The 24,214-nt window shown below is 40.5% G+C and overlaps 1 protein-coding gene across 1 annotated transcript in view; it reads right to left on the bottom strand.

Annotated features, from left to right (window-relative positions):
* LOC126480818 (mediator of RNA polymerase II transcription subunit 24) overlaps window positions 1–24,214 on the bottom strand; it is a 147,693-nt gene that overhangs the window by 9,659 nt on the left and 113,820 nt on the right. The window contains exons 16-17 of the mRNA XM_050104154.1: window positions 2,585–2,724; window positions 993–1,149 (exon numbers count right to left, since the gene is read on the bottom strand). Coding sequence (XP_049960111.1) covers window positions 993–1,149; window positions 2,585–2,724 — 297 coding nt within the window. The remainder of the gene's footprint in view (window positions 1–992; window positions 1,150–2,584; window positions 2,725–24,214) is intronic.

The raw sequence follows: 24,214 nt of genomic DNA, 5'->3' as shown, positions 1-24,214 counted from the left end.
TTGACTTAAAGAAAAACGAAAACTTCTTACGATTTTCTGTCAAACTGGTAGACAGATTTTACTTTTAAATTCACTGAACATTTTATGTGTGACATAAATAACTGATTGTATGCCAAGAATTGAGGGTTATCCACTCAATATTTATAATTGTTGTAAGTAGTTTACTTCAATACTTAAAAGGTAAGCATGACTCATGATTATCTTCAAAATAAACCTTTTTGTGTTATAAAAACAATTATGGATTTTGGATGTTTTGACAATCTATTCTCTTATGATTAAATTTGAATTTTATCCAATAAATTGATTAGCAAGTTAGGAAATAAAGAATTAAAATATTTAGAAAAGATATCTTAATTCATATACCAATTATGTTAAACTGATATTGAATGTGGAAAGTCTGATGTAGAAAATAATCAGAAATGAGATTACTGTTGGCTATCAAGAAAATAACCAGCCACAAAAAGCCTTTAAGTAATCTTCCTGGAAAAAGATAATGCACAGTAAAAATTTTAAGCATAACATAGTGCACATGGTACTGCATGTGGCGTTCTTTGAAACCAAATGATGTTCCAGGAAGTGCTGCATTAAGCTATTGTTGGTTATGTTGAAGAAGACTGTGACAGGGAATTTGATTCCACTACAGTTTAGAAATGATTCATAGCAAACTTGACAAAAATACTTTGAAGAAAATAAAAGAAGTTGGCATGACACACGAGTGAGACTTCTTTCTGCCTTCTTTTGATTTGTGTACAGCATCTTGCTCATTCCCATCCAACCTACAGTCTATTTTCCTTTAATACTATAACATGACTGAGAAACTTACACATAACAGTATTCATGTTTTGCAGTTTGCAATACTTCAGTGAACCTCATTTTAACAAACCTTTCTGGAGGACATAAACAGAAACATGGCAACTGGTTTCCTTTCTATGTAAACATGTAAACAATTATGCCTAAAGATAATATATTGATTTTCAAACTGATTGTCATACCTCTCCTTCTGCCTCGCGCCGAGTGCGACTGCGTTTCCTTGAATTGTGTCCACCAGTTCCCTGCATGGCACTGTTCTGTGCTTCCAACGCAGCATACACACAGTATGCACAGAGTTTTGCCAATGCTGAAGACTGAGGCTCAACTAGCTCATCACTCCTGCATAAGCAATAGGAGATTTTCAAAACAAAATGTATGAAGTAAGCATTCAACTTTGGTACAAGTTATGTGAGTTAACAGCCTCACATGTGAATAAGAGTGAAACAAGTAATGATTAACTGAAGCTAATGGAATAGAACCACTCATTCTCATACAATCTCAAGTTAGTTTACTGTTGACCTGTCATTATCTCACAGCACTACTTGATCACACCCTGTCAACGTTCATCTGAATTTCCTTTTATTATTTCCTGTTGACTACATGTTCTTCTTCCCACTCATTTACACAAGGTGTTAATTAATTGTAAGAAATGTGAGGTGCTTTAATGGAACTGACTTTGATCATGCAATCATTACACACAGACCATCTATCTAATGGCAGATAGTTATATTATACTTAGTAAAAACTCATTCTACATATAGGAAATGGTGGTTGAATCAGTGAGCATTTGGAATGATGAGGTCATTCTCATGAACTAAATGCATGTGGTTTTCTCTTTGAAATTGAGAAGCATACGGCATAATGCGGTGTGTAGCCTGACCACAGATCTACAGAGTTGAGGGCCAAGATCTACGAGACATTCTCTCTGATGTTACAGCACAGCTATTTTTTGTTGGGCTGTGTGTGTGTGTGTGTGTGTGTGTGTGTGTGTGAGTGGTGGGGGGGATTTGATAAATAAATAGTATAGTAGTACAATAATGTAAGTTTTTTACAATTGCAGTATGAACTGCGAGCAGTATGGTATTGCCACGTGAGTTGTACTGTATGTTAATTTTAAGAAAATACAAAGGCTTATTTATCAAATGAGATGACTGCGAGTTTATTTAAGTTCCAGAAAATGATCTGCAGTAATGGACTAACAGCAAAGTAGGAGAAGAGAATCAGCTATGAGGTAAACACCAAATAGCCTGACATCAATATTATTTACTATAAAAGCAGGATAGCAAAGACATGACAACTCAAAATTGAAGAAATTTTTGAGCAATACAAAAATGAGTGGATCAGAGTGAATTGGGTTACTATAACAGTCAAAAACACTGCTGATAAACAGCAGGGAATGTAGAGTGTTCTCTCATTTCAGTAGCTGAAGCAAAAGAAGCTTCACTGACTACCTGCAAGTACAAAATGAAGTTGGTGGCCTGCATGCTGAGAAATCTTACTTTTATTTGTAACCAGACATAACTTAAACATACATATACATCAATTTTGTGAGCAGTTAATTCATACCGCATTGCCATAATGATGGATGTAATGGTTACTGCGTTTTTGGTCACTTCTTGAACCAAAATAGTTTTCTACATTTTTTCAAAGGTTTTTTTTTTTTCATTTTTTAAAATAACTGCTAAGGATCATTCAGTTAGCAAAAGACATTGCTAAAACACTCTACATTTTTAACTATGGCAAATCCCTATGAAAAAATGTCTGACATACTTACAGTAGCTGATTGTTTAGGTATTTGGGCAAGACCTGCAGCAGCAGAGCCTGAGTACACTGTTCAATGTCAAGATGAAACACAGCTAATGCTAAATCGGCTCCTCTGTCCAGTTCTTCGCGATGGCGATACTTCATCACTTCCTGAAATGCATGAATTATTCATAAATCATCATACAATATAAGTTCTCAGTGAAAGAGCTAAAGATTCTTTTCAGCCAAACACATGGAAATTCACAACATAACAAGGCTACGTACAAAACATTAGCAAACATAACAGCTGTTGTTCCAAACATCTGAGCCAGTATGATTGCACTGATGTAATCCAAAAAGTGCACATGATCATTAGGTTTCAAAGTTTGCTGTAATTCTACAAATATGCCGTGTTTGTTGAGAAAGTAAGAAATTTTCGAAGCTCAAGAGGAAGAAATTGCTCAATAACTCACCTCACTCATTTTTCTTGGGAGGACAATAATACTTTCTGTTATCATTATTTTAAAATTTGTAATCTTATCAAAGAACTAAAATAATATGAAAAATAAATCTTGAAGCTTGGTCCTTTTTTAGTATGTATTACTGTTAAATATACACCAATTACATATGTGCCAGTAAAGCTTTAAATAACAGCATAAATGGCCAGTTTCCAAGGCCCGATATTCTTCTATGTGGCTTGTCTCCAAAGTGTTAATAAAAGTAATGAAGACTACGGTTTAATGTCTGATTTATGACTACATCATTAAAGATATAGAACAACATTAATTATCAAGGCAGTGTAAGAAAAAGGACTGCGTTCAATTCACAGGAAACACCAAGCCATTTGTGTCATCAGTTTAGGGAAACACTGGACAAAGTAACTCCGGATTGCAGGACGAGGATTCAGCCCTGATTCTCCTGAATGCTAGTCCAGTTTCTTAAGCACTGTAGTAACTTTTTTTTTTTTTTTTTTTTTTTTTTTTTTTTTTTTTTTTTTTTTTTTTTTTTTTTTAAAAAGGCTATAACAATTTCTCACCAGCACATTTTTCTGCTTGCCAGTTAACATAAATTGCAACCACATGGCTACAGCACAGCTGTCATATATTGATTATTGTCCACTTTCTGTTAATCATTGCTATCCACTTATTGTTAACTGTACCTAATGCTGCCATTGCATCTTCATATCTTATAACTATGTTAATCTTAGGTAGGAGTCCATTTCTATTTCATCAGAGTTTTACTCACCCAGTTTGTGAGGTCTTTAGCTTATCCTGGTGCTCACTTATTATCTTACTGCCTACGATTTGACTGACAGAACAAAAAACATTGCACTTCTAAAATAAACAACAACGAAAATTGTTCTCCCTGCTGTAAGGCTTGGCCTGTGCATCCTCCTACCACACCTATATCAGCCCAGTAACAAGCAAAATGTATACTATGAAAGGGAGAGCAAACAGTGAAACAACATGTTGTTTACCAGTTGTTACGTAAACAATGTTCAGCCTTTTACATTGCCATGACTACCAAGAAGTTATCAGTGAGAATCAATGGCCATAGGCAAAGGGTATGTGTATACTGGCAACACACAATTTCTTGTTGCAGAGCATGCTCTATAACATAACAGTCATGACCTCAGTGCCCATTTCACCATATGTGCCACCTGGATTCTTGCCCCAGACGCCAGTTTCTCACAGCTCTGTATGTGGGAACTGGCACTACAACACATCCTTGGTTCTCGCTACCCATTTGGACTTAATTTACATTAATTTCTTCAGCCTCAGCATTTCTTCACAATAACTCTTCTTTCCTTCTCTCCCTATTAGTTTTCTACATTGTTCACTTTCTGATGCCTCTGCAGCTGATGACCCATGCATGTATCCATGTTAACACCACGACATTGACAACTAGAACTGAAATTGGCATGTGACTATCGGCACTGGACGTTGGTGCAGTGGCGGAGAGTTTCATGATCTCGTGAATCCAGATACATTCTTCATATGTTGACGGGAGAGAGCAAATCTGTCTTCCAGGAGAACATCCCCTTGACACTCGTGCTGCGGGATGGAGACAATCTGGCGGTGGCTCCATTACGCTCTGGGAAAATTCACATGGGTATCCATGGGTTCGGTAGAGCTCATGCAAGGTACCACGATGGCCAACAAGTATTGTACACTGGTTGCAGACTACATACACCCCTTCATGACGATCATATTTTCAGGGGGCAGTGGCATTTTTCAACAAGTTAATGCGCCACATCACAAGGCCAGGAGCGTGATGGAGTGGTCTGAGGAACACAGCAGTGAGTTCCAATCGATGTGATCGCCCCCCCAACCTGTCAGATCTGCACCCGATCGAACATATCTGGGATGTGATTGAATGTGGCATTAAGAGCTCATTGGCCTCACCTCCCCGGAATTTACGGGACTTGGGTGACTTGTGTGTGCAGATGTGGTACCAACACCTCCAGCAATCTACCAAGGCCTCATTGCTTCCATGCTATGACACATCACCACTGTTATCCATGCCAAAGGTGGACATAACAGCTGCTGTTAAGTAGGTGGTCATAATGTTCCAACTGATCAGTGTAAGTCTCCTATATTGTAAATAAAAATGGAAACCATACGTCATCACTTGCAGCACATGCGTTTACACAGTCTGATTATGGCCACTGGCTGATAAGAAGTGACACCTCCACTTTGCAATGCTTATGTGATTGCTGTCACAAGAAAATTTTCGAAGTTAATGATAGCCACTGAATGTTATCACTCAGTCCAATATTTGCCTGAACTTACGCATTTGTCACACTTTCTGCTGTTTTGGTTACACAGCATAGTATCTACAGGGTTATTACAAATGATTGAAGCGATTTCGCAGCTCTACAATAACTTTATTATTTGAGATATTTTCACAATGCTTTGCACACACATACAAAAACTTAAAAAGTTATTTTAGGCATTCACAAATGTTCGATATGTGCCCCTTTAGTGATTCGACAGACATCAAGCCGATAATCAAGTTCCTCCCACACTCGGGGCAGCATGTCCCCATCAATGAGTTTGAAAGCATCGTTGATGCGAGCTCGCAGTTCTGGCACGTTTCTTGGTAGAGGAGGTTTAAACACTGAATCTTTCACATAACCCCACAGAAAGAAATCGCATGGGGTTAAGTCGTGAGAGCGTGGAGGCCATGACATGAATTGCTGATCATAGCGTTTGACTTTGTCATCGGGTGTCAGGGCTTGTAGCAAATGTAAACGGTAAGGCTTCTGCTTTAGCCTTTTCCATAAGATTTTCCAAACCGTCGGCTGTGGTACGTTTAGCTCCATGCTTGCTTTATTCATCGACTTCCGCGGGCTACGCGTGAAACTTGCCCTCACGCGTTCAACCGTTTCTTCGCTCACTGCAGGCCGACCCGTTGATTTCCCCTTACAGAGGCATCCAGAAGCTTTAAACTGCGCATACCATCGCCGAATGGAGTTAGCAGTTGGTGGATCTTTGTTGAACTTCGTCCTGAAGTGTCGTTGCACTGTTATGACTGAGTGATGTGAGTGCATTTCAAGCACGACATACGCTTTCTCGGCTCCTGTCGCCATTTTGTCTCACTGCGCTCTCGAGCGCTTTGGCGGCAGAAACCTGAAGTGCGGCTTCAGCCGAACAAAACTTTATGAGTTTTTCTACGTATCTGTAGTGTGTCGTGACCATATGCCAATGAATGGAGCTACAGTGAATTTATGAAATCGCTTCAATCATTTGCAGTAGCCCTGTATTTATTTATTTTTTAATTGCAGGCTTTACATTCATGTGTTTTTGGTCCAGGTATTGCGCACAATGGTTTACGTTTGGGGCAGAATGCTTAAGTGTGCTCTAGATCGCAGCAACAGTAGCATTTAGAAACTGCTAGAAAAATTCTGGATCTGAGGGCTTGGAATCTTACATGCATACAACTCTTTGCGAATAGCACATTTTGCACTTATGGGGTCACTTCTCTTATGTAGTGAAACAAAACATTGGTAATCAGTTTAGTTTCTGATCATGTACTGACGTCAGATGTGGCTTACGGCTCAATAATTTTTCCACTGAAGTTCACCCCAAATATCTCTTACAGAAATTCATCTTTGATGCTGGTAGGTACCTCATATACTGCTAAGAGGTATCTTTTCTTCTTACGAGCTTCACATTTGGTACCCAGTATTTCTGAGGCTTTATCCATAAACTTCTTGCAGATTTTCTGGTTACTTGTTTCTGTTTTGACAACACTTGCAGCTCTTATACCTTATCTGATCCCAAGATGACATTTATCTGGATTTGATTCTTTTAGTGAGTGTTTCTCTCATGTGTTTAGTATATTATTTACTTGTATATTTTAAAGATGAAGTTGCAAAGTGTGTAGTCTTTCACTGTTAGATCTTGGCTGCAACTGAGAATATGTTTTTGTTCACCGAGTCTGTTGCAGCAATGACGTTACATGATAATGTTGTTTGTTGTTGATACTTTCTGAACTTTGCATTTACTGATTCTACAGTTTCAATCCTGAATTTAACTCTGAGCAATCACAAGCAGCTATTTTGTGGTGTAGTCTGGCATCCTCTACCTGCAATTTCTCTATCCGTGCCTCTAGCTTAGATTGTTAACAGGCCCTGGGGATTGGTTTCTTTCTGCTGCATTGATGACACTTCACTGAAGGAATCTTTTTCGCCTTCAGATTTCCAAGATTTTGACCATGAAGGACATATTGTTCAAGACAGTGTGGTAGGTTAGTGTGTCTTCATTTGGTACATCATTTTCGGGTGGAGTCACACATCCACAGTCCATCATGCTCAGGTGTAGCTGTGGGAAATTCAATGGTAGCAGTAGCCTATTTCAACAGATGTTATCTTCGATGGCACATTTTATGGCAAACAATATCTATGTGTCATGAAATGTGATTACTTCTGCTTGTTAGTGTAAGCACAGCTCAATGATCACTTTCCACCTAACTAGCTTGTAGTGATGAAAGATGTATCTATTGTTTCTTCTTAACTAGCACAAGTGTTTATTTCCAGGACACACAGTAGGCTATGTTGGCTCTGCATGTATTGCAGTTTGATGTTATAAAGTCACTGAGCATACACCTGCTACGTATTGTAGTTTGGTGTTGTAAGGTCATTGAGCTCACACATGCTAGTTCAGCTGTGCCCCTCATCACACTGTTAAGAACTCAAATGTACTAAGCACATTGTGTGACCTGCTTCTGTCTACAAACGCCCACGTTCTATTTGCACACTTTCACAAGTAAGGCTCAATTTTTGGGGGTGCACTATTGATCTTTGTGGCCTCTTATGTATCTATGCATACTTCTTCAGTTTGTTCCACCTCACTTACATCTAATACAATATGGATAAATACAAATCTACTCACCAAGCGGCAGCACAAAGTAATTTTTAACATATTCTATTCTACAATACTTCCTTATAGTTATGGGAATAATTTTATTTATGTTTATGGATTTTAATACTTTAAAAGTGTATCTTAATCTCTCCTCGTGCTTCTTTTATTGATAGACAATCACAATTTGTGTATCAACACTGCAAAGTAATGAAGAAGAATCTATGGGCACAATGGAATCAGTGAAGGTAAAAAACTGTATACTCATTCCTCACTGAAACTGATGAAAGATACCAGCTGTTTTAGTAATTATTTATGTGTCACACACTTTGCACCCCACACAAAAAATGTATCTCTGGTAAGGAAACAAAAAATATTAAGTATACATGCACACTTTCTTTCATAAATTAATTCATTACATCGATGATCAGCAGAAAGAAAACTGGCGTTCTACAGATCGGAGTGTGGAATGTCAGATCCCTTAATAGGGCAGGTAGGTTAGAAAATTTAAAAAGGGAAATGGATAGGTTGAAGTTAGATAGAGTGGGAATTAGTGAAGTTCGGTGACAGGAGGAACAAGACTTTTGGTCAGGTGAATACAGGGTTATAAATACAAAATCAAATAGGGGTAATGCAGGAGTAGGTTTAATAACGAATAAAAAAAAATAGGAGTGCAGGTAAGCTACTACCAACAGCATAGTGAACACATTATTGTGGCCAAGATAGACACGAAGCCCACGCCTACTACAGTAGTACAACTTTATATGCCAACTAGCTCTGGAGGTGATGAAGAAATTGATGAAATGTATGATGAGATAAAAGAAATTATTCAGTTAGTGAAGGGAGACGAAAATTTAATAGTCATGGGTGAATGGAATTTGAGAGTAGGAAAAGGGAGAGAAGGAAACATAGTGGGTGAATATGGATTGGGGGAGAGAAATGAAAGAGGAAGCCACCTGGTAGAATTTTGCACAGAGCATAACTTAATCATAGCTAACACTTTGTTCAAGAATCATAAAAGAAGGTTGTATACATGGAAGAATCCTGGAGATACTAGAAGGTATCAGATAGATTATATAATGGTAAAACAGAGATCTAGGAACCAGATTTTAAATTGTAAGACATTTTCAGGGGCAGATGTGGACTCTGACCACAATCTATTGGTTATGAACTGTAGATTAAAACTGAAGAAACTGCAAAAAGGTGGGAATTTAAGGAGATGGGACCTCGATAAACTGACTAAACCAGAGGTTGTACAGAGTTTCAGGGAGAGCATAAGGGAATAATTGACAGCAATGGGGGAAAGAAGTACAGTAGAAGAAGAATGGGTAGCTCTGAGGGATGAAGTAGTGAAGGCAGCAGAGGATCAAGTAAGTAAAAAAGACGAGGGCTAGTAGAAATCCTTGGGTAACAATACTGAATTTAATTGATGAAGAGAGAAAATATAAAAATGCAGTAAATGAAGCAGGTAAAAAGGAATACAAATGTCTCAAAAATGAGATCGACAGACAGTGCAAAATGGCTAAGCAGGGATGGCTAGAGGACAAATGTAAGGATGTAGAGGCTGATCTCACTAGGGGTAAGATTGATACTGCCTACAGGAAAATTAAAGAGACCTTTGGAGAAAAGAGAGCCACTTGTATGAATATCAAGAGCTCAGATGGAAACCCAGTTCTAAGCAAAGAAGGGAAAGCAGAAAGGTGAAGGAGTATATAGAGGGTCTATACAAGAGCGATGTACTTGAGAACAATATTATTGGAAATGGAAGAGGATGTAGATGAAGACGAAATGGGAGATATGATACTGCGTGAAGAGTTTGACAGAGCACTGAAAGACCTGAGTCGAAACAAGGCCCCTGGAGTAGGCAACATTCCATTGGAACTACTGACGGCCTTGGGAGAGCCAGTCCTGACAAAACTCTACCATCTGGTGAGCAAGATGTATGAGACAGGTGAAATACCCTCAGATTTCAAGAAGAATATAAAATTTCCAATCCCAAAGAAAGCAGGTGTTAACAGACGTGAAAATTACCAAACTATCAGTATAATAAGTCACAGCTGCAAAATACTAACACAAATTCTTTACAGACGAATGAAAAAACTGGTAGAAGCCGACCTCGGCGAAGATCAGTTTGGATTCTGTAGAAATATTGGAACACGTGAGGCAATACTGACCCTACGACTTATCTTAGAAAATAGATTAAGGAAAGGCAAACCTACTTTTCTAGCATTTGTAGACTTAGAGAAAGCTTTTGACAATGTTGACTGGAATACTCTCTTTCAAATTCTAAAGGTGGCAGGGGTAAAATACAGGGAGCGAAAGACTATTTACAATTTGTACAGAAACCAGATGGCAGTTATAAGAGTCGAGGGGCAGGAAAGGGAAGCAGCGGTTGGGAAGAGAGTGAGACAGGGTTGTAGCCTCTCCCTGATGTTATTCAATCTGTATATTGAACAAGCAGCAAAGAAAAATTCGGAGTAGGTAATAAAGTCCATGGAGAAGAAATAAAAACGTTGAGGTTCGCCGATGACATTGTAATTCTGTCAGAGACAGCATAGGACTTGGAAGAGCAGTTGAACGGAATGGACAGTGTCTTGAAGGGAGGATATAAGATGAACATCAACAAAAGCAAAATGAGGATAATGGAATGTAGTCGAATTAAGTCGGGTGATGCTGAGGGAATTAGATTAGGAAATGAGACACTTAAAGTAGTAAAGGATTTTTGCTATTTGGGAACAAAATAACTGATGATGGTCGAAGTAGAGAGGATATAAAATGTTGACTGGCAATGGCAAGGAAAGCGTTTCTGAAGAAGAGAAATTTGTTAACATCGAGTATAGATTTAAGCGTCAGGAAGTCGTTTCTGAAAGTATTTGTATGGAGTGTAGCCATGTATGGAAGTGAAACATGGACGATAAATAGTTTGGACAAGAAGAGAATAGAAGTTTTCGAAATGTGGTGCTACAGAAGACTGCTGAAGATTCGATGGGTAGATCACATAACTAATGAGGAGGTATTGAATAGAATTGGGGAGAAGAGGAGTGGCACAACTTGACAAGAAGAAGGAACCGGTTTGGTAGGACATGTTCTGAGGCATCAAGCGATCACAAATTTAGCATTGGAGGGCAGCATGGAGGGTAAAAATCGTAGAGGGAGACCAAGAGATGAATACACTAAGCAGATTCAGAAGGATGTAGGTTGCAGTAAGTACTGGGAGATGATGAAGCTTGCACAGGATAGAGTAGCATGAAGAGCTGCATCAAACCAGTCTCATGACTGAAGACAACAACAAAAACAACAACAACATCAATGATTTTCATTTTAATTTAAATAAAATCATTTACTGTGCACACAAAGTTGCTATTCAATCCCATCATGAAAAAGAATCTTCACAGATGTGGAACAAGTGAGGTAAACATTAACAGAGAAGAGTACCTTTGCAAGCAGTATTACAATTAACTATCATCAATATGCTGTAAGTTATTTGTGCTTAGTGCAGCAATATATAAAATAACACATTTGGCAGAAAAGGAAATACTCTGACACGAAATGCTGCTTTCCACATTACATTAATAAGCTACTGTGTTTTTGGAATTATTGCTTGGTTTACTTGAAAACCTGAAAACTGTCTAACATAAGAATATGGACCTATTTACAAAGTAGATCATCATTTCTGAAGCTGCTGACAGGAGGATTAATCACCAAATGTAAATGCACGTTCTGAAGATTCTCTTGAATATGTCTGTGCACCAATTCCTCAACTGTGGGAAAACTGGAAAAGAAGACAACTGAAGCACTTCAGATTGGTACTACAGAATGATACTGAAAACTAGGTGAACTGACTAGAAAAGGAATGAGGAGCTTCTCCACAGAGTCAGTGAAGAGAGGAAAATATGGAAACACTGGCAAGAAGAGGGAATACGGTGACACAATGTGTGTTTAAGACATCATGGAATAAATTCCATGGTACTAGGGGCAACTGTACTGGGTAAAAGCTGTAGAAGAAGACAGAGATTGGGAGAAAAATAATCCTTGCTTTATGTCTAAAGGTCATTGACTACTAGGAACCTGACAACCTCACATTTGCAATAAATGTGAATAAGATGTGAATTCTGCTCCAGAATGGAAATTTTCATAATAAATGCTATTTCACAGTAAAATTCATCCAGATAAAGTATTTTATTAGATATAGTTTAAGACAGCTTATTTTCTGCATGTTGTTTTTGTTGCGGTCTTCGGTCCAGAGACTTGTTTGATGCAGCTCTCCATGCTACACTATTCCGTGCAAGCTTCTTCATCTCCCAGTACCTATTGCAACCTACATCCTTCTGAATCTGTTTAGTGTATTCATCTCTTGATCACCCTCTGTGAATTTTGCCCTCCACACTGCCCTCCAATGCTCAATTTGTGACCCCTTGACGCCTCAGAACATGTCCTACCAAACTGGTCCCTTCTTCTAGTCAAGTTGTGCCACAAATTTCTCTTCTCTCCAATTCTATTCAATACCTCCTCATTAGTTAAGTGATCTACCCATCTAATCTTCAGCATTATTCTGTAGCACCACATTTCAAAAGCTTCTATTCTCTTCTTGTCTAAACTATTTATTGTCCATGTTTCACTTCCATACATGGCTACACTCCATACAAATACTTTCAGAAACGACTTCCTGACACTTAAATCATTACAAGATGTTAACAAATTTCTCTTCTTCAGAAACGGTTTCCTTGCCATTGCCAGTTTACATTTTATATCCTCTCTACTTCAACCATCATCAGTTATTTTCCTCCGCAAATAGCAAAACTCTTTTACTACTATAAGCGTCTCATTTCATAATCTAATTCCCACAGCATCACCTGATTTAATTTGACTACATTCCATTATTCTTGTTTTGCTTTTGTTGATGTTCATCTTATATCCTCCTTTCAAGACACTGTCCATTCCGTTCAGCTGCTCTTCCAGGTCCTTTGCTGTCTCTGACAGAATTAGAATGTCATCGGCGAACCTCAAAGTTTTTATTTCTTCTCCATGGGTTTTAACACCTACTCCGAATTTTCGTTTTGTTTCCTTTACTGCTTGCTCAATATACAGATTGAACAACATCGGGGAGAGGCTACAACCCTGTCTCACTCCTTTCGCAACCACTGCTTCCCTTTCATGTCCCTCGACTCTTATAACTGCCATCTGGTTTCTGTACAAATTGTAAATAGCCTTTCGCTCCCTGTATTTTATCCCTGCCACCTGCAGAATTTGAAAGAGAGTATTCCAGTTTACATTGTCAAAAGCTTTCTCTAAGTCTACAAATGCTAGAAACGTAGGTTTGCCTTTCCTTAATCTTTCTTCTAAGATAAGTCGTAAGGTCAGTATTGCCTCACGTGTTCCAGTGTTTCTACGGAATCCAAACTGATCTTCCCCGAGGTTGGCTTCTACTAGGTTTTCCATTCGTCTGTAAAGAATTTATGTTAGTATTTTGCAGTTGTGACTTATTAAACTGATAGTTTGGTAATTTTCACATCTGCCAACACCTGCTTTCTTTGGGATTGGAACTATTATATTCTTCTTGAATTCTGAGGGTATTCCGCCTGTCTCATACATCTTGCTCACCATATGGTAGAGTTTTGTCAGGACTGGCTCTCCCAAGGCTGTCAGTAGTTCTAATGGAATGTTGTCTACTCCTGGGGCCTTGTTTCGACTAAGTCTTTCAGTGCTCTGTCAAACTCTTCAAGCAGTATCATATCTCCCATTTCATCTTCATCTACATTCTCTTCCATTTCTATAATACTGTCCTTAAGAACAATGCCCTTGTATAGACCCTCTATATACTCCTTCCACCTTTCTGCTTTTCCTTTTTTGCTTAGAAATGGGTTTCCATCTGAGCTCTTGATATTCATGCAAGTGGTTCTCTTTTCTCCAAAGGTCTCTTTAATTTTCCTGTAGGCAGTATCTATCTTACCCCTAGTGATATATGCCTCTACATCCTTACATTTGTCCTCTAGCCATCCCTGCTTAGCCATTTTGCACTTTCTGTCGATCTCATTTTTGAAACGTTTGTATTGCTTTTTGCCTGCTTCATTTACTGCATTTTTATGTTTTCTCCTTTCATCAATTAAATTCAATATCTCTTCTGTTACCCAAGGATTTCTATTAGCGCTCGTCTTTTTACCTACTTGATCCTCTGCTACCTTCACTATTTCGTCTCTCAAAGCTACCCATTCTTCTTCTAGTGTATTTCTTTCCCCCATTCTTGTCAATTGTTCCCTAATGCTTTCCCTGAAGCTCTCTACAACCTCTGGTTCTTTCAGTTTATCCAGGTCCCATCTCCTCAAATTCCCACCTGTTTGCAGTTTCTTCAGTTTTAATCTACAGTTCATAACCAATAGATTGCGGTCAGAGTCCACATCTGCCCCTGGAAAAGTGTTACAATTTAAAACCTGGTTCCTGAGTCTCTGTCTTACCATTATATAATCTATCTGAACCCTGTCAGTATCTCCAGGCTTATTCCACGTATACAACCTTCTTTTATGATTATTGAACCAAGTGTTAGCTATGATTAAGTTATGTTCTACACAAAATTCTACCAGGAGGCTTCCTCTTTCATTTCTTCCCCCCAATCCATATTCACCTACTACGTATCCTTCTCTCCCTTTTCCTACCATCGAATTCCATTCACCCATGACTATTAAATTTTCGTCTCCCTTCACTATCTGAATAATTTCTTTTATCTCATCATACATCATATTTTCTGCATATAAACATCAAAAAGTTATCAATTTTCAGTTACTGGTACAGCAAAGCCCAGTTTGGAAAGTAAATGTGCGAATGAATGAGTTTGCAAAACAAAGAGTGCAGTTATGCACAAATGCAATGATGTACCAGTGCACTCGAGAGTCACGCTCCAGTCCCACATCAAACTATGGGTGGCTGAATGGTCTCCACTAGATAAAACTCTGTGTACGGCAGCAAAAGTTCCAGACATGGTATTTAACATCTTAGACCAAAGAAACACGTTAGTCTGCTAGCTAAAGTTGGTATAGTGTAAAATTGAAGATACTATAATGTGGCAGTTTTAGGTGAGGGTTGTTTTGAGATATGGTTGCATAAGATACCATAGAGATTGGGCCTGAAGAACTTCATTTACAATGCTGACAACCTCAGCAAGCAATTGCATGGTAATTGTTACCAAATGCTTTGTGCAGTTAACTTGCTCTGGATTGTGCATAGCTCAAATTTTTTATTATTTTTTATTTTGAAATGAGTGAAGAGGCTAATCCTGGTCCAAAGCAGGATTTGAGTACAGCTCTCAGGACAACAGAAGGGATTGGCAATCCATTTGTCAGTTCTGCTTCTGTAGAAATGCAGAACACAGCTGTAGGCTGGCTGGCCTGCAAGAGTTTGGTTGGTTGGCTGATTCGTGGCAGGAAACCAAACAGCGAGGTCATCAGTCCCAGCAGATTAGGGAAGGAAGTCAGTCAGTCGTACCCTTTCAAAGGAACCATCCCAGCTTCTGCCTGAAGCAATTTAGGGAAATCAGGGAAAACAGGACGGCTGGACACAGGTTTGAATTGTCGTCCTTTTGAATGCGAGTCCAGTGCCACTTCGCTTGGTCCTGTCAGAGGGAGGTGTTGCTTTCTCCCCCCCACACTGAACCTCTTGCATCACACGTACAAAGTTCACGTTTGTTTACGCTCATGGATACCTGCTACATTGTAGTGTCCACACTACAGCAACAACACCAAGAATCATCCTATGAAGTGTGAAAAAGAGTTATTTCGGTTCTACTTCCACCTTGTTGGGTCTACATGTTGCCAAGTATGGGTTGCATGGCCCATGAAAGGATTCTACAGTATGCTAATCAAGGCTTATATGTAAAAGATTGAAAATGTGTGTTCCACAGATTTCATAAATTTAACACTAGATGGGAAGAGAAAGATAAATTCAAGAAACACCCTAAACCAGAGAAATACTTTCTTCACATGTGAGAAGATACTGTTGCTATTTAACAGAAGTGGTAATTACCTGAAAAATAAGATAATATGCATAAGAACATGTTTGCAAAATAAAAACAACATGAATGCAATGATGTATTGGTATGCTCAATGCTCTGGTGCTGCACTAATTGTGGGTGGTTGAATGGTCTGTATACACGCAGCATAATTTAATACAGGGCTCAGCCTGGGAAATAGGGTCACAGAACAAAGAAACACACACATTTTTGTGCTCGCTAAAGTTCAAAAATTGGCAGGTGGTGGGTGACTGCATGGGTGGTAGTGTCAAATATTGGTGAATGATGGGCCTGAACTTCCTCATCTGTGACACTGCTAACCTCTCACTGCACACAACTGCATGATAGACTAACCAGATATTTTGTGTTGTGTGTTGCTCATTGTTTTCTATTCTTATTTCAAAATGATTGAAAAGACTAATCCTGGTACATCCCAGAGTTCAGTTACAACTCTCACAACAGCAGAAGGGATCAGCAATCTTAGAGACCAGAAATGCAGAACATGGGTGTAAGCTGGATGCCCTGCGAGGAGGAGGTTGGGCTTGTTTTTCTGCACTGCTCTTTTCCCTTCTGCTACTGAAAATTCTAGTTTGTTTATACTCATGGCTGACTGCCAGTTTCTGGTGTCCACACTATGCAGTGCAGTCACTGGAAGACAAAACCCATCAACATATTTCAACAACAAAAAAGTCTTCCTCTAATTTCAGTTCGACATCTAAGCTAAGTATCTTGTCGATTCTATCTGTAGTGGCACCAAGTATGCGTCATATGGCTATAAAAGTGCACAAAAGCTTGAAATCAACATTCTGCAGATTTTATGCGTATTGAATTGGGTGGGATAAGAAAAATAGTTTTGATAAAAACGTTAAATCAGAAAGGCATTCTGTTCCTGTGTGGGGAAAATGCTACTAGTTCCCAAAAGAAACAATCATTTGTTGAAAGCTAAAATTAAAGCAAACAGAAGAAAACAAGCAAAGACCACAAGAGAGAGACAGAGAGAGAGAGAGAGAGAGAGAGACCTGTTGTTGATTTTGCAAAAGCAAATATTCCAGTCAAAAAGCTTCCCAATTACCATTTTATTTAACAGACAGCAGAGATGCTGAGTCGCAGATAGGCACTACAAAAAGACTGTTACAACTAAAGCTTTCAACCATTAAGGCCTTTGTCAACAATAGGCCACACACACACACACACACACACACACACACACACACACACACACACCACACGCAAATGCAACTCACACACGTGACTGCAGTCTCAGGCTACTGAAACCACACTGCGAGCAGCAGCACCAATGCTTGATGGGAATGGAGGCTGGGTAGGAGTAAGGAGGAAGCTGGGGCAGGGAGGAGGAGGGATAGTATGGTGGGGGTGGCAGACAGTGAAGGTCTGCAGGTTAGATGGAGGGCTGAGGAGAGGTGGGTGGGTGGGTGGGGGGGGGGGGGGGGGAGATACCAGAAAGGAGAGAAGTAAAAAGACTGGGTGTGATGGTGGAATGACGGCTGTATAGTGCTGGAATGGGAACAGGGAAGGGGCTGGATGAGTGAGGATAGTGACTAACAAAGGTTGAGGACAGGAGGGTTATGAGAAGGTAGGATGTATTGCAGGGAAAGTTCCCGCCTGTGCAATCCAGAAAAGCTGGTGTTGGCGGGAAGGATCCATAAGCACAGGCTGTGAAGCAGTCATTGAAATAAAAGATCTCATGTTTGGCAGAGTGTTCAGCAACAGGGTGGTCCATTTGTTTCTTGGTCACAGTTTGTCAGTGGCAGACAGGTTGTTGGTTGTCATGCCCTCATAGAATGCAGCACAGTGGTTGCAGCTCAGCTTGTAGACCACATGACTGGTTTCACAGGTAGCCCTGCCTGTGATGGGATAGGTGGTGTTCATGACTGGACTAGAATAGGTGGTTGTGGGAGGATGTGTGGGACAGGTCTAGCATCTAGGTCTATAACAGTGTTATGAGACATGAGGCAAGAGGTTGGGAGCAGGGGTTGTGTCGAGGTGGATGAGGATATTTTGTAGGTTGGGTGGGTGGCGAAGTACCACTGTGAGAAGGGTGGGAAGGATAGAGGGCAGGACATTTCTGATTTCAGGGCACAACGAGAGGTAGTCAAAAGCCTGGCTGAGAATGTAATTCAGTCGCTCCTTTCCTAGGTGGTAGTGAGTTACGGGGGGAATGTTCCTCTGTGGCTGGATGGTGGGACTTTGGGAGGTGGTGGGGGACTGGAACGATACGACACGGGAGATTTGTTTTTGTACAAGGTTGGGAGGATAATTACAGTCTGTGAAGGCTTCAGTGAGGCCCTTGGTGTGCGACAACCATGGGTGGCTAGGATGTACGAAAGGGAATTCTTGGTATGGAATGGGTGGTAGCTGTTGAAGTGGACGCATTGCTGGTGGTTAGTAGGTTTGATATGGATGGTGGTACTGATGTAGCCATCTTTGAGGTGGAGGTCAACATTTAGGACGGTGGCTTGCCAGGTTGAGTAGGACCAGGTGAAGGTTCTGGAGGAATGTGGATAGGTTGTCCTCACCCTCAATCCAGATCACAAAGATGTCATCAATGAATCTGAACCAGATGAGGGGTTTAGGAATCTGGGTTTTTAGGAAGGATTCCTCTAGATGGCCCATGAATAGGTTGGCATAGGATGGTGCCATGCAGGTGCCCATATCCGTACTACAGATTTGTTTGTAGGTAATGCTTTCAAAGGAGAAGTAATTGTGAGTGTGGATATAGTTGGTCATGACGACTAGGAAGGAGGTTGTTGGTTTGTAATATGTCGGGCGTTTGGAAACATTGTGTTCAGTAGCAGTATGACCTTGGGCATTAGGAATGTTAGTGTAAAGGGAGGTGGCATCAATAGTGATGAGCAGGGCAACTTGTGGTAAAGGGACAGGAACTTTGGACAGTCGGTGGACGGAATTGTTGGTATCTTTTATATGGGAAGGTAGGTTCCGGTCTACAAGAGCAGAGATACTCTCAGTGGGGGTGCAGCAACTAGCCACAATGGGCATCTGGGGTGGTTAGGTTTATGGACTTTAGGAAGCATGTAGAAGGTAGAAGAGTGGGGAGTGGTATGGATGAGTAGAGAGATGGACTCCGGGGAGAGGTTCTGGGATGGGCCAAAGGATTTGAGTAGCAACTGGAGGTCCTGCTGCAATTCTGGAATGGGATCACTATGGCAAGGTTTGTAGGTGGAAGAATCTGACAGCTGGTGGAGTCCTTCTGCCAGGTAATCCTTGAGGTTCAAAATGACAGTGGTGGAGCCTTTGTCTGCAGGTAGGATTATAAGGTTGAGATCAGTTTTTAGATGGTGGACTGCAGTTCTTTCTGCAGATGTAAGGTTAGTTTGCATGGTGAGGGATTTGGGGAATGATGATGAGGCAAGGTTCGAGGTTAAGAAATTCTGGAAAGTTAACGGGGTGGTGGTTTGGAGGCAGTGGGGGCAGATCATGGTTGGATAGAGGAGTGAACTGAGTTAGGCAAGGTTCAATATTGGTCTTTGGTTGAGTCTGATTGGTCAGGTTGGTGGCGAAAAAGTGTTTCCACTGTAGGGAGGAAGATATTTAACTAGTCCTGCGTGACTGAATTTGGGAGTAGGGCAAAAGGTGAGGCCTTTGGAAAGGAGTGATGTTTCTGTGGGGCTAAGACTTCTGGAGGAAAGGTTCATGACTATGTTATGTGTCTGTTTAGATTCTGGATTATGTGTGGTGGTGGGAGGGAATTTTGGAGGATGGGGTAAGTGGAGCAGGTCTGCGAGACGCGAGACAGGGTTTGTCAGCTATGAGGGGACATGGGGGAGGGTTGGAGGTTGTTGTAGAGGTGGTGGACAGTGGTACTCCAAGGTGGGAGTAGGAAGTGAGCAGGATGGAGAGCTTTTTGAGGTGGTGTTGTGCATGTTGCTCAAGATCCTGCAGGGCAAGAGTTTCATTGTGTGTTATGAGTTCCACAAATTTGGGATTGCATAGCAGGAAAGTTTTGCGGGTGGAGATAAGGTACTGCAAGGAGGTTTGGGCTTGGTTGATATGATTTTGCAGAACTATGTTGGTGAGGGCTAAGGACTGGCGAAATCTGAACAGGTGGATGTCATTGTGGAAGGAGAGGTGGTAGCCAGAGAAAGACAATTAGATGGTAAGGCCATTTGGGGGGATTCCATGAGCCAAGCAATAATGCAGGAACAGTATGTGGGACTGGGATCTTACTAGGGATGAGGAATCTTTCCTGTACTGACACAGGTAGAAGAAGCAATGATCCATGGTGGTGGAAAAAACACAGAAAATTACATAAATAACATATAATTTAACATCCCAAAAATTTCACAATACACAAAATTTTTGTATGACAATTCACGAAAAGAATGAAATGGATGCAAAATGGGAAAACAAAATGAAATCTGATGGAGTCCACGATAGTGAAAGGTGAAAACTCATTAAAATAAGCAAGAAGTCACAAGGATCAAAGTAAAGAATAAATAATAAAAAAATTATATATTTCTGTGGGAGCAGGTCTGTGCCCACACTGAGAGAATCTCTGCTCTTGTAGACCAACACCTTCAACCTATTGCCCGGAAGATACCCCCCTCTATAAAAGATACCAACCATTTCCTCCACCGACTCTCTGAAGTTCCTGTCCCTTTAGCACATGGTGCCCTGCTCGTCACTATTAATGCCATCTCCCTTTACACTAATGTTCCTAATGCACATGGCCTTACAGCTATTGAACACTATCTTTTTCAACACCCAACGGATTCCAAACCAACACCTCCTTCCTAGCCATCATGACCAACTATATCCTCACCCACAATTGCTTCTCCTTTGAAGGCACTACCTACAAACAAATCCGGAGTATGGTTGTGGGCACCCGCATGGCACCATCCTATGCCAACCTATTCATGGAACATCTAGAGCAATCCTTCCTAAAATCTAGAATCCTAAAACCCTTACCTGGTTCAGATTCAATGATGACATTTTTGTGATCTGTATCAAGAGTGAGGACACCCTATCCACATTCCTCCAGAACCTCTACAACTTCTCCCCCATTTGCTTCACCTGGTCCCACTCAGCCTGACAAGCCACCTTCCTAGATGTTGAACTCCACCTCAAAGTTAGCTACATCAGTACCTCCATCCATATCAAACCTACTAACCACCAGCAATACCTCCACTTCGGCAGCTGCCACACGTTCCATACCAAGAAGTCCCTTTCATACAGTCTAGCCACCTGTGTTCATCGCATCTGCAGTGACGAGCGGTCCCTCTTAAAAAAAATATACTGAGGGTCTCACTGAAGCCTACACAGACTGTAATTATCCTTCCAACCTTGTATCTCCCGTGCCTTATCTTTCCATTCCCCCACCAACTCCCAAAGTCCCACAGTCTAGCCACAGAGGTGCATTCCTCATGTAACTGAGTACCACCCACGACTGGAGCAACTGAATTACATTCTCCGCCAGGATACTGACTACCTCTTGTTGTGCCCTGAAATGAGAAATGTCCTGCCCTCTATCCTTCCCACCCCACCTGTCCCATACATCCACTCACCACCATCTACTCTAGTCCGATCACTAACACCACCTATCCCATCACAGGCAGGGCTCCCTGTGAAACCAGTCATGTGGTTTACAAGCTGAGCTGCAACCACTGTGCTGCATTCTATGAGGGCATGACAACCAACAACCTGTCTGCCACTGACAACCTGTGACCAAGAAACAAATGGACCACCTGTTGCTGAACACTCTGCCAAACATGAGATCTTTTATTCCAATGACTGCTTCATAGCCTGTGCTATGTGGACCCTTCCCACCAACACCAGCTTTTCTGGATTGCACAGGCGGGAACTTGGCCTGCAATACATCCTACCTTCTCATAACCCTCCTCTCCTCAACCTTTGTTAGTCACTATCCTCACTCATCCAGCCCCTTCCCTGTTCCCATTCCAGCACTATACAGCCGTCATGCCACCATCACACCCAGTCTTTTTACTTCTCTCTTTTCCGGTATCTCCCCCCCCCCACCCCCCCCACCCACCTCAGCCCTCCATCTAACCTGCAGACCTTCACTGTCTGCCACCCCCACCATACTATCCCTCCCCCTCCCTGCCCCAGCTTCCTCCTTACTCCTACCCAGCCTCCATACCCATCAAGCATTGGTGCTGCTGCTCGCAGTGTGGTTTCAGTTGCCTGAGACTGCAGTCAAGTGTGTGAGTTGCGTTTGCGTGTGTTCATGTCTGTCTTTCTGTCGTCTATTGCTGACGAAGGCCTTAATGGCCAAAAGCTTTAGTTGTGACAGTCTTTTTGTTGTGCCTATTTGCAACTCAGCATCTCCGCTATATGGTGTGTAACAACTTTCCTTTTCATAATCAATCACACACACACACACACACACACACAAATATTATCAATAATGGATGCTACATTTTAACATCCCTTGGCAATAACATTGTTAATGAGTAAACTCACTCAAAAGTGAGAGTAAGTATTCAAAAATCTTTGAAATGTTGTTTCTTTCTTTTTTTCCCAAGATGTATAAAATGTTTATTTCACATAATATTTTTGGTATTTACTTTTCAAAATAAATACTTCACTTGATGTTATGATTGCCATAAAACAGGACAACAGACATAGAAAATAGGAATAATCACAGAGATGGCACAATTTCACTGTTTTGCAGAATATACCTGGCACAGGTAAAACTGTGTACTGGAGCAGAAAGTGAAAAATCATAACTGCTATTTAGTGGCAGTGCTTTACCTGGTGTGACCATAGTGAGAAAAAGCTTCAATTACTCAATAATTCCTTCTTGTACCTTACCAACTGCACAGAGCCCATCCCTGGATGCCGTGGGATTAAGAGGTCCACAGAAACAATACAGTGAATCATTAGATGTGAACACAGCCTCAGGGACATTATTAGGATCATGGTTTTACTCTCTTGCGGTGTATGCACTTCGAACACTTCTGAATCTTTAAAATTGTGTCCCTGTAAAATTTACCAACCCATTTCGAACACACCACCATAGGTCATCACTGCGTGCTACCAACATCAATCCCTTCATGGCCATGGAATAGATTTTGTGCCATCAAACCACTAATAAAAACTGACAAACTTGAAAATTAATCAGGTTTTAGTACTTTATGTGCGTTCTATTACTTATTTTCTTGTTCTCTGCTATGGATTCTGTGTTTTGTCTTTGCCCACCGTAAATAAAATCTACTCTGTTGACCAATGTGAAGTGCATGACAGAGGACATTTCCCATTGTACCTGTTATTGGGGCTTCTTGCTGTACCACTTATTTACAGAGTGTGGGAAGAATAACTGGGTAGAGGCCTCTGTGCATACAGTTATTAATCCAATCTTCTCCTCAAAATCCCTACGGCAATGATACATAGGAGGTTGTTGTATATTGCTAGAGTCATCGTTTGAAGCTAGTTCTTGGAACTTTCTCAGGATAATTTTCATCTCAATTCTAGTGTCCACTTGTAACATTTCTTCAGTACCCCTGTGAAACTCTCCCACAGATCAAACAAACCTGTGACCATTCATGCTGCCCTGTTCGATATCTCCTGAAAGCCCCATATGATTGTACTTTTGACGATAAGCATAGAAGTGGTACTGGTTCAAATGGTTTTCAGATGTTGAGAAATACTGCATCTACTTGATTGCATCGATCCATGGCTTTCAGGATGTCACATGAGAAAAGTGAGAGTTGGGTTTCACGTGACCTATGTTTTTGAAATCTTTGCTAGTTGGCACGGTGGAAGTCCTTATGTTTGGTATACCTCATTATATTTGAGGTCAGAATTTGTTCTAAGTTTCTACATCAACAAATGGGTATCAATAAGACATCGAAGTTATGAACAAACTGTGGTATTCGCAGAAAATAAAGTAGCATCATCTATATTCTGATTTTTTGGGCCTGAAAAAATAAATGCTGTTGATGTAATGGAGTTGCAAAAATCTGATGAAATATTTTAAGATTGTCAGTTGAATAACTGTGTTAGCCTTGAAGAAACGTTTTGATCAGGTTGCAAAAATATGAAGTATTCATGTTAATCTGTAATTTACATCAAAAGGTATAAAACATAACTCATAACAATTCAGACTACAGCAAACTTGTTTTTGAAATCATATCATCGATAACATGCTTTCCTTTTACCAAAAACTGGATTATAATATTTTAAAAATTGCTGTAATTATGTTTGTAGTGAAACCAAACTGAGAATTTTGCTGTAATGAATGTTGTATTTGTATGGTGTCTTCAAAAATGGATATTCAGTGTTTTTTACAACCCTACTTAAT

The sequence above is a fragment of the Schistocerca serialis genome, chromosome 5, assembly GCF_023864345.2.
Source record: "Schistocerca serialis cubense isolate TAMUIC-IGC-003099 chromosome 5, iqSchSeri2.2, whole genome shotgun sequence".
In the NCBI taxonomy this organism is placed as follows: Eukaryota; Metazoa; Arthropoda; class Insecta; order Orthoptera; family Acrididae; genus Schistocerca; species Schistocerca serialis.
This window is presented reverse-complemented; position numbering and strand designations above follow the sequence as displayed.